Below are 12,215 nucleotides of genomic sequence, written 5' to 3'. Positions count from 1 at the left end.
GTAAACTGTTTTAATTTTTTGAGTTTGTTTCCTCATTTGTAAAAATGAAAAAAAAAAAAAAAGTAAAAATTTCACATGAATCTACTTAGAGAATTCGGTGAAAAAGATCGGATGTTGTTATACTGCTTTCAAACAGGAATTACACTTGGGAAACTGAAGTGCAGATTAAGAGACATTAGCTCTTAGACACAAAGCCTTAAGTTAAACTTCAAGTCATTCCTTAATGGTTGAGTGGCTTTGGGGACATCAATTGCTCTCTCTGAGCCTTGACCGGACCTGCCAATATACACGGATATCTTCGCCCACCCTGTTCAACACTTGATGTTTCGTCACCCAATCTGGTCCCCTACGCCTACACTGAACTTTTCTGTTCCAGTCTCTTGGAAACAGAGCTGGCAGTCAGCTGAGGTAAAGAACAAACACCTCATCACAGACCCCTGCAAGCGTCAACCCGGCTTTGACCTAGCACATTATGACTGGGCCCTCCTCAATCGCTATCGAACAGGCCATGGCCAGTGCGCCGCTATGTTCCATCGCTGGGGAGCCAGAGACGACCCGAACTGCCCCTGAGGCTACAGACAGACTATGACCCACATAGTCAACGACTGCCACCTCTCCAGATTCAAAGGAGATCTCGAAACTTTACATCAGGCTCAACCTGATGCTGTTGACTGGCTACGGAAAAAGGGCAAACGCTAGAAGAAGAAACTGCCCCACTTAGGGGATGAGAAAAATATCAAACCTAACATAGTGACTCATGAATAGTGAATAGGCCAGATTTTCAGTTCAACAGAAAGGAGTGTCCATGGCTTTAGACCCAACATTACCTTGAATTGTATCAATTTCTGTTGTAATCAAGTCTTATCTCCTCAGAATAATTTATATGAGGCTATAGGCTTTATTGCCACATTCAGACTTGGGTACTTCAGAGTTGGGTATTCATAAAAGATTCTTAGGTCAATTCCTGTCTTTAGGGCATCACTTCATTAATGTAAACTGTCCCACATGACAGCTACTGTTCCTCTAGCTCAATCCAACATGGAGAGAAAATACATTATAAGGGCTAATTTCTCTTAATATAAATTGTATTACATTACACAATAGTATAATAACCAGAGCACTGCTCAGCTCTGGTTTATGGTGGTGCCAAGAACTGAACCTGGGACCTCAGAGTCTTAGGCATAAGGGTCTTTTGCAGAACCATTGTACTGTCTTCCCGACCTTTCTATTAATATTTAAAAATGACAATCAAGAGAACCACAACTACCCTAGTTTTTCAACAGAAACGATTTAGTTCAGAAGTGAGATCCAGAGGGTGATAGAAGAAACTCAGAAAGCAAAAAAAAAAAAAAAAAAGATGATGTTGAAGCCATTTAGGGATAAGTAACACTAGGAAGTTGCTACCCCTTTTAAGGAATGAAGTGTGATGAGAGACAATAGAGTAACCAGAGTCAGGAGCTTGCAATGTCAGCTTGGAGCTGAAACCTGAGAAGAGTTGAGTAGACAGCATTAGACTCTGAAAGGGGGAGGCTGGGAGCTGGAAACCCACAGAAGATGCAGCTGCTGCTGTAGGGGCAGGGGAAAATGTTCCCAGTGCTCCCCTCTGCCTGCACATGGGTCTCCCACCAGTGTCTTCCACGGGCCAAGCCTACCCAAAGGTCAGTCACAAACAAGCCTGAGAAACATAATACACCACAGCACAAGGGAGGGGTGAGTAAGTTATCTGTGAGTAAACAGCAATAAAGGACCCAGCATCTGACAAAGATACAGACAGAATATGCCGCATGTGACACACAGTCAGCTAATAATAATGCTAGGTACTGAGCTGCAGAGATAGCTCATTTGCTAGGGTACATGCATGCATTGCTCTGTGTGTGACTCAGGTTTGAGCCTTGACACCACATGGGTGGTGTCAGGCCAGTGGAGGAAGTGCTAATGCTTTATTTAGTATCTCTCCTTCCCTCCCTATCTGAATACAAAAGAGACCTGGGAGTAGTAAGTGAACTCACATGTGTCAGGGCCAGATCCACACAATAAAAAGATAATAATAAACACTCATATTACTAAAATTTTGCATATAACTGTCACTGAAAGGTTACTTCAACAGGTGACTATGTTAAATATACATATTACCTCACTCAATCTTCAGAACAATAGTTGAAGTCAGGATTGAAATCCTGATTTCTAGGATATGGGCATCTATGCTATTAACTACACATTGATTATCATTTGAATCAAACTGCCAACAATAAATGGGATGGTACTAGACAAGCTGATTGTGAAACTTCTCAAAAGGTAAGGGAAAGTATATTGAAGATCTAGACTGCAGCTGAAAAGCATAGAACACCCAGTGAGCATTAACTTTGCCCTACAAAAGGTAGAAATCAGCTTCACTAAAGGGGGTTGGGAGTGGGGACACAGAACTTTGGTGGCTGGACGGTGTTAATATACACTATTAACTTAAAACCTTATACATTTTAAAAATAAAAAAGTAACAAGATAAAAATTAATGGTCTGGGGAGACAGCATCATGGTTATGGGACAGACTTCTATATCCTTCTATATTCTATATCTGGTTCAATGTGCAGCACCACCACTATAAGTCAAAGTTGAGCACAGCTCTGGGAGAGAGAGAGAGAGAGAGAGAGAGAGAGAGAGAGAGAGAAAGAGAGAAAGATTAGTAAGTGAAAGAAGATTACTGAACTACTGGATAGTTTTGCTGATATGTGTAATATAGAGAACTGAAACACATGAACTTACAAAAGAAAAAGAAAGTGACCAAACTATTTTTAAGACTTTGTGAGAACTACAGTGGTTATCCTGGACGGGAATAGGAGTTCACAGAATTTCATGATGGGTGTAGTGTGGAACCCTATAATCTTATAATCTTTTCAACCATTATTAAATAGCTTATTTTTTAAAGGTATAGATTAATAAGAAATCATTACTTCATGTAGCTTATAAAAGTTCATAGCATTTCTTCTTGAGTGCAAGGAGTATTTTTGCTGAGCAGATGCTATGTCCAGTGACCTCTGTAGAGGTCACTTGTTTGCTTATATTTGATATGCTTTGATAGCTTCTATCCTCTTTTTTAATTTAAAAATTATTTTCATTATCTTTATTGGATAGAGCCAGAAATCGAAAGGGTAGAAGGGGAGAGAGAGATGGAGAGAGACAGAGAGACACCAGCAGCACTGCTTCACCACCTGAAAAATTTCCTCCTGTAGGTGGTGAAGGGACTGGGAGCTCAAACCTGGGTCCTTGCACACTGTAATATGTGTGCTCAGCCAGGTACTCCACTACCCAGCCTGCTGCTAGCCTTCTCTATCAACGGATGGTTCATTCTATCATGTCTCTGATGTCAGGCTGGTAAGAGACATTCTCACTGAAGTCTTCTAAGATACTCGTAGTTCAGTGAGGAAGCTTGTAAAGTTACCGGGACCAGCCTCACCTACCCACCTGCTAATGGATTAGCAAGGCTGTGGGCTAAATCCTATTTATTCCCCTAAGAGGAAGAAAGAATGAATCTCTTGCTCACAAGTAAGTGAGGGGCCAGGACACAATCAAGTCGAGTCTGTTCTATTTTCGCTAGTAACATGTATATGTCCTCTGAATCACTAGGCTATAAGGGATACACATAAAGGGGCCCTGGAAGTTTCCAGACCTGCTGAGTTTAAGAGTTCCATTTACCTGCTGGCTACCCATGAGACCCATGTGAGCAGCTTCATAGAATCTTGGTACCTCAATTTCCTGTTTATTAAAGTGGGACCATCTATACCACAAGTTTGTTGTAAGAAGGAAGTTAGTAAAACAGAGAATATCCATGTATCAGGCATTGTGTTAAACGTGTTTTCAATCATAAAATACCATTTTTATTGTTGTAGTTATTATTGTTGTTATTACTGATGTTGTCATTGTTGGGTAGGACAGAGAAAAATGGAGAGAGGAGGGGAAGACAGAAAGGGGGAGAGAAAGATAGACACCTGCAGACCTGCTTCACTGCCAGTGAAGCAGCTACCCTGCAGGTGGGGAGCCAGGGGCTCAAACTCGGATCCTTACGCCTATCCTTGAGCTTTGCACCATTTGCACTTAACCTGCTCCCAAAATAGCTTTTATAAATATACTTAAGTTTACTTTCTTTCTTTTATATGATAGGACTAAGAGAAAATGAGAGGAGGAAGAAGAGATAAAGAAGAGAAACAAAGAGAGACACCCACAGCACTGCTTCACCACTTGTGACCACCCCACCCCCCGAAGGGACTAGGGTTTGAACCCAAGTCTTTAGTTCACGGTGACAAATACACTCAGATAAGTGCACCACCACCCACCCCCATTCAATAAGTCTTTATAGCTACTTAGAGGGCAGTTATTATGGAATTGAAACCTACAGAAATTCAGTACCTTGCCCCATTATCAGGTTTGATTCTCTAGCTAGTGAGCCAAGCTGAGGTCATCACTCTGGACTAGCTAGCTAGTGACAACTTTATCTCTTCTGCCCTATTTGATTTTGTGTTATTCTGCTCACACTGGGTGAAGCTTATTCGCACTCTTACTTTTCCTAATATGTTAGGCAGTTGTCATAATAACACATGGTTCAGGCATCAGAAATCATCACTAATATTTACTGTGCTGAGTGAACCAGAGAGGTATACGATCCTTTCTCTACTTTCAGAGATCTTCAACTGCAAAGATTCAGAGGACATTTAGGGGTCATATGGCACCTGTTGCCCACTCCCTTAACATCCTGCTCCATCCCTAGTTAACCTTCAAGGCTCAGTTCAGATTTTGTCTACTTAGAAGAACATTTTCTGCCCTCACTATAGCAGAAAATATTCTATGCCTGGTGCTCCATGACCCTGCTCTGAAGCAACTGTTGTTTAAACAAATTTCTTCTTCTAGCGTTTGCCCTTCTTCCGTAGCCAGTCAACAGCGTCAGGTTGAGCCTGATGTAAAGTTTCGAGACCTCCTTTGAATCTGGAGAGGTGGCAGTCATTGACTATGTGGGTCATAGTCTGTCTGTAGCCGCAGGGGCAGATGCATTGGATCGACCTTCCCGTGGTGCATCTCGTGAGTACCCATTCATTGGGGAAACTAATGATCCTCCCTAGCCGACTGAATCCACATGGATCCCAGTCACTTTCAAAGCCAGCAACAAGCAGCTCCTGACAGCTTTCAAGCTGTTGGTCCTGCTCTTCAAGTCCTCCAACTTAATGTTGAGGGGCTGTCCTTTGCCAAACGCGTTCTTTAAACAAATAACAGCCAATAATAAAAAATAAAAACTTTCATTTTTTTTTTTACAGATACTAACATGTTTATACCTTACAATATGAGTTGTAAGATTATCTACAATATATCATTCGCAGATGAGGGTTCTGAAGCGGTTATTAAATCACCCAAAGTAAGTGGTAGAGGAATTACTTAAACTCCTAGCCAAGGCACCAAGGTAGTTGTCATTATACCTAGTACTGATCTATCTGCCTTTCTTTCTTTCTTTTCCTTTCTTTCTTTCTTTCTTTCTTTCTTTCTTTCTTTCTTTCTTTCTTTCTTTCTTTCTATTTCTTCCTTTCCTTTCTTTCTTTCTGTCTTTCTTTCTCTTTCTCTCTCTTTCTCTCTTTCTTTCTTCCTCCCTTTCTTCCTCCCTTCCTTTCCTTCCTTCCTTTCTTTCTCTTTTTCTTTCTTTCTTCCTTCCTTCCTCCCTTTCTTTCTTTTTCCCCCTCTTTATTTACTTTTTTTATTATTGGGTAGAGACAAAAAGAGGAGTTGGAGATCGAGAGGGAGAGAGACAGGGAGATGCCTGCAGCACTGCTTCACCACTTGTGAAGTTTTCTCCCTGAAGGCGGGGGAAAGGGGCTTGAACCTGCATCCTTGCACACTGTAATGTGTGCGCTTAACCAGGTGTGTTACTAAGGTAAACTTCTTTATTATGTCTTTAATTTATAAAATGGAATTTTTTAACATAACGTCTGTGTGCATCTCTTTCCTACCAGAGTGGAAATCCGTGGGCGCTGCCATGTGCTCACTCCTTTGTCCTGCTACAATGTAGGTCTCTCCCTGTCATCCTGTCATATGCCAGTATCCAGCTGATGCGCACTGCCCCAGAGAATGAGAAAAGGAGTCGCATCCCTTGCTTGGCCCATAAATATGTCTTCTCCAGACCCAGTCTGTTGTCATCTGTCAGCCCAGTGAGCTTACAGCCCACTTTATCTCCAGTCTTGGAGGAGAACAGAAAATGTATCCTGGAAGCACCTATTACAGGAAGGATTCGACTAAACGGTGCATTAATAGGGAAAGAAACAAGCCAGTGGAATGATTAATTTGGCCTCCCCTTCAAAATTATGTTTACACAAGTTGATTATATAGCACTTAATTACTAATCTGCCCTACTTAAACCAAAAGTGCTTTTAATTTTTAATGTGATAAGGGAAGAAGATGCCTTTACTTAGTAAGAAGTAGCTATTTTATTTCCTTCTCTTGTTGTGCCTAGCCAATTAATAACATTTCTACGGAAATGGAGATGTGTCCCCTCTAATGAATTTTTTTTTTTAAATCTTCTTCCTGACCTCCCAGGTTTCAGAGATGGAAACAGACAAGAACCACTTAGAAACAATCTGACTTCACCTTTTGATCTGGATGACTAGGCTGGAAAGGCTTTGTAAAATGGGGCAACATGGGGCCATAAATCTCACTATCTGATTTTCTGTGAGCTGGGATGCATCTATTCCCAGAAACCACTGTTTGATTACAAACAAAAGAATTCAGTTGTAGATATTCAAACAAAGCAATTTCCTTATGACCCTGCATTGTTTCCTGGGTATTAATATAAGATGGTTTCAAGCAAAGCCCTACAACTATCTAAACATAAGAACAAAGTCACTGAATTCAGATCTGGTTTTGATGATCAGTTCTGTCACTTGTTAGCTGTTAGGACATGGGATATGTTACCTAACCTTTGCAGCCTCGGTTTTTCTAGCTGTACAGGTAAAAGAGAATAGTCAAACTTGCAAGAAATCAATCTACAGTTGTTATTAGTACAGTGTTCAGCTCAAAGGAGCTGCAAAGATTAATTAGTTCACTTTCTGTTGTTACCTTTTTCCCTTTTAATTCACTAGTGTGGAGGAAATTATTTACAAGATAGTTGATATATGAATATTTTTTTCTCCTTTTTATCTGCTAGTGATAGTTATCTGTAGACCACACCACCCACTATCATGTACTGCGTTTCCAACACAGTTTCTGTCTTTTTCTTTTTAAATGTATTTTTATTAGTGGTTTAATGATGGTTTACAAGATTATTGGCCTGCCAATGTTCATGTCCAGAGAAGAAGCCAGACCTCCCATCTTCTGCACCCCATAATGACCATGGGTCCATAATCCCAGAGGGATAAAGAACAGGAAATCTTCCAATGGAGGGGATGGGGAACTATGGTGGTGGGAATTATACTCCTCTTATCCTACAGTTTTGTTGAGCATAATTAAGTTTTTTAAAAAAAGAAAGAGAAAAAAGAAGAAAGGGAGAGAGAAAGAAAGAAAGAAAGAAAGAAAGAAAAGAAAAGAAATCCCAGCTGTTCTCTGATGAAACCTGTTGAGTTATTTTGTTGTAATTTTTTTTTTCCTGGGAGAGAGCCAACTTTTTGTGATTAGGTCACCATAGTTCCACCCTGGAAGTCCCTCTCTCTACCAACTTCCTACTCTTCAGTCTTTAATAAACTCTAAGTCACTGAAATGTAGTTAAGGTTTTTCAAGGAAACCAGAATGATTGCCACTGTCTACAGTGCTGTAAAATTTTAATCAGTGCTACTCAGAGGATCAGGCAATAATGACATGTCTTGCCCTAAAACATAGACAAATATACCAATGCATGCATTGAAAACATCTCCCTCACTCTGAATAAAATGTCATGATTGATTTCTATGCAACTTCTTTATCTTCTTTCAAATCTGTAATAAGCCATTCACAGATTGACCGCTGGTCGGTAGCCTGACCTGATCATCTAAGTCTGAATTGCTAAACTGGCATCTGCATGTATTCCTGAAAACTGCTTTCTGCCTTTCTCTAGGACTAGTTCCTAACCATGCCCCCTCTAGGCATCTGCATGTATTCCTGAAAACTGCTTTCTGCCTTTCTCTAGGACTAGTTCCTAACCATGCCCCCTCTACAGGGAAGACCAGGGGCTGAACTCAGATTCTTGAGCATAGTAATGTGTGTGCTTTACTGGGAGCACTGCCATCCTCACATACACTTTAATTTTTTAAAACTATTGTATCTATTGGATAGAGGCTGAGATGAATTTGAAGGGGGAGATAGAGATAACCACACCTGAAGCATCAATTCACTGCTCCTGAAGCTTCTCCCCTCCCCCAGTTGGGGGGCGGGCTGGGGACTTGATCTCCATCCTTCCACATTGTAACATGGTGCTCTACTGTGTTGGTATGCATGAGACCCCTTCTGTTTCATTTGGTTTAAATCCTCCCTTCTTAACACTATTCTATTTACATAACCACTGCATTCTATTTACATAACCACTGTTAACAAGCACCACCCTCCCTCCAGGGCATTTGTGGTTCAGTGATAGGAATCTCGCCTGCTCCACCCCCTCTTTGTCACACTCTGATTTTCACCAGTCACTTTTCTCTCCACCCTCTCTATGTCACATCCCGTTTCCACCCTACTTAGCAAGTATATATAAAGACAGCATTGTGAGTTTTATGGTACTTGAGTTTAGCTTAGCTCGGCTTAGATTGTGCTGCGTCCTGCATGAATAAAGAGATACTGCCTACAGCTCAACCATGAGTCCCTGGTCGTCTGTTACCTGCCCGTGAAGCCAGCCCAGTGAAAACAACATAGCCCGGCGAAAACAACATAACCCATCAAAAACAACACTACTGGGGGTGCTGCCAGCCAACAATGTTCCTTAAATGAACATGACTAAAAGACATGTACTCAAGATTTTAAGCCAATGGAACTTTCTTACGGTTCACCACAGAACATCAAATATATCTAATATGTAACAGCAATGTAATTTTTTTTTTCTTCTGAAAACTTCTTGGTGTTCTGCCTCAATCTTACAATCAAAAATTCTTTCATAGAATTCAGTAAGACCTCTCTGCATTCCATGACTCTGACTCAAACGTTGTCCAACAGCATGGTGTGTGTGTGTGTGTGTGTGTGTGTGTGTGTGTGTGTGTGTGTGTAAATTCACTTTGCAGCAGTTTTCCTCCCATTACAGAAAATTTCTGATTTACCAAAGGTCTGGTCTTTTTGATCTCTTATTTGGTCCCATAGTCTAACTTACTATTATAGAATATTAAGCTTATACAGCATGAATATGTTAGTCATGATTTATCTTAGAGTAAAGGGGAAAATTTAACTTATTTATCCCCTGCTTATTCCAACAGGCAAGATTTTTATGAAAAGTAAAGACATGTGATAATTAGATTGAGGAATTAGTTACATAAGTGTTGTTTGTATAGAACTAGAATGATCACATGTTTTTGATCAGTGCTACTCAAAGGGTCAGTCAATAATGACATTATGTTTTGCCCTAAAATATAGACAAATATACCAAGTCATTCACTGAAAATATCTTCCTCTCTTAGATTGTGGCAGTATGAAATGTTGCATTAAATAAAATGAAGTCAGAGTGTGGTGCAATTTCTACTAAAAATAGAAATTCTGTAATAATTCTGAATTAATCTTTATTAGATAGAGACAGCCAGAAATTGAGAGGGTAGGGGGAGATGGGGGGGTGAGACAGAGAGACACCTGCAGCCCTGTTTCATCACTTGTGAAGCCTTTCTCCCTGCAGGTGAGGATTGGAGGCTCAAATCCTGGTGCTTGAGCACTGTAACATGTGCACTCAACCAGGTGTGCCACCATCCAGTCCCTCTGAAGTAATTATGTTAAAAATAATAATTATATGGGGAGAAGAGAGAATCCTTCTAAGTTTCCAAAGGACTCAGAAGTTTAGCTTCTATTGGCTTTTATAAAAATCAAATATTTAAAGTTCCCTGAGAAAAAACTGCAGAAGTATATTTGGGGAACATGTTTGTTAGCCTAAATCTTTGTATTAAGAATATTTGTATAAAAAATGCTGTTTGGGTGGGGTAGATAGGCACATGGTTATGCAAAGAGACTTTCACACCCGATTTCCAGGTTCAATCCCTGAACCACCATAAGCCAGAGCTGAGCAGTGCTCTGGGAACATATATATATATATATATATATATATATATATATATATATATATATGAAAAATGCTTTTAATACATACCTATGTATAGAATAACTGGGAAATTATGATTAAAAGCAGATAACAACACAATACTGGTAAGCATGGAAGTTAGTCACATTTCTTATTTTTTATATAAAAAGGTGATGTTCAACCAAGCAACACTGTGTGGTTCTTATGTTTTCTTTTTCAATTAATTAATTAATTAATTAATTGCCTCCAGGGTTATTGCTGGGGCTCGGTGGCAGCACAAGAATCCATTGCTACTGGAGGCTATTTTTCCCATTGTGTTGCCCTTGTTTTGGTTGTTATAGCTGTTGTTGTTGGATAAGACAGAGAGACATCGAGAGAAGAGGGGAAGACAGAGAGGAGGAAAGATAGACACCTGCAGACCTGCTTCACTGCTTGCAAAGCGACCCCCCTGCAGGTGGGGAGCTGGCGGCTCGCGCCAGGATCCTTACTCTGGTCCTTGCGCTTTGCGCCACGTGCACTTAACCCTCTGTGTTTTCTATAAATGATGCCAGGCTATCAAGAACACAATGGGTATATGTTTACCATGATATTGTATAACTGAATAGAAAGAACATAGACTTGACTTCATTATCAAGCAACGTTCTATGCTGCCCCCATGTTCAAGAGTCAGTCACCTATAGTGAAAGCAATGTTAACAATACTGATTTTTGCATGAATTCTATAGAGCTACAAGGGCTGAGAAATAATAAGCCCTCTTTCTGGATGGCCCTGTATGGGACAGGATAGTAAAAAGTACTTTACCTTATATGTTTAAAATGGTTTTCTAAAATAGAACTGGCATCTCAACTAATACTTTGATTTCTATATTTTAAATACTATTACACAATCTAGGTGCCATTCTAAAATTAGATAGGAATAAGGAGATTTACAACTAATATGAACTTGAATTTGTTGTTTTTCTTTTAAAGGGAATAATTCTGAAATGATACACATGTATTATTAACCAGGCATGAAGGTAATTATAATGAATGCTAGGGTCAGCATCATATCCTTAATTTAATCATTTAAAACAATTAATTATAGTCCCAGGGTTTTCTGTTCTTTTGTTTTATGTTTTTATTTATAAAATGGGAACACTGACAAGACCATAGTATTAGAGGGGTACAATTCCACACAGTTCCCACCACCAGAACTCCATATCCTGGTCCCGTGGTTTTCTGTTGACTGTCTGAGAGGCAAAGACACGAGACAGGACACTCAAAATTCAGTCAGACATAGAAATGCTTTCAGCGGGAGTTGGGCGGTAGGGCAGCGGGTTAATGGCGCAAAGCTCAAGGACCAGCGTAAAGATCCTTGGTCGAGCTCCTGGCTCCCCAACCGCAGAGGAGTCACTTCACAGGCGGTGAAGCAGGTCTGCGGGTGTCTATCTATCTCTCCCCCTCTCTGTCTTCCCCTCCTCTCTCCATTTCTCTCTGTCCTATCCAACAACGACAACATCAACAACATTAATAACTACAATAACAATAAAAACAACAAGGGCAACAAAAAGAAAATAAAAAAATATTTTAAAAAACGAAATGCTTTCAGCAAAAAGTTCCTCATAGATATGGAATGTAAGCTTTGAATTTTCATATCCACTATTGAGAGGGAATAAAAACTGTAAGTGTGTGTTACAATCACAAAAGGGAATTTATTTTGACCAAAAATTATACCACTATACTTTTTACCTTATGGGACTAATTTAGTAAATATGTAAAACTTTTGCTATCTAAATGTAAGGTGCAGTATTTCTTAAAACAATGAAGACAATCTAAGTATTCAGAACCAGGGTGCTAATGAAATAAGTCATACTTCATTCTACAAGTTATAAAAAGCTACAGCCCACAAAAATAATAATGACACAAGGAGATATGGACATTTATATATTTATCTTTGGCTGAGGAAGAAAGGCTACAGAACTGTATGAACACATTTTTTGCAGCATGTAATCTTGTAAACCACTATTATATCATCA

At 39.8% G+C, this 12,215-nt stretch overlaps 1 protein-coding gene across 18 annotated transcripts in view; it reads right to left on the bottom strand.

Moving 5' to 3' along the window:
- FGGY (FGGY carbohydrate kinase domain containing) overlaps positions 1-12,215 on the bottom strand; it is a 463,518-nt gene that overhangs the window by 78,774 nt on the left and 372,529 nt on the right. The window contains exon 15 of one of the 18 annotated variants that reach the window (XM_060206291.1): positions 3,691-3,803. The exons of 16 other annotated variants lie outside the window; for them this stretch is intronic. In XM_060206291.1, the coding sequence (XP_060062274.1) occupies positions 3,691-3,803 (113 nt within the window). The remainder of the gene's footprint in view (positions 1-3,690; positions 3,804-12,215) is intronic. One more of the 18 variants, XM_060206292.1, reaches the window with a different exon arrangement.

Source organism: Erinaceus europaeus, chromosome 13, assembly GCF_950295315.1.
Source record: "Erinaceus europaeus chromosome 13, mEriEur2.1, whole genome shotgun sequence".
NCBI classification, from domain to species: Eukaryota; Metazoa; Chordata; class Mammalia; order Eulipotyphla; family Erinaceidae; genus Erinaceus; species Erinaceus europaeus.
This window is presented reverse-complemented; position numbering and strand designations above follow the sequence as displayed.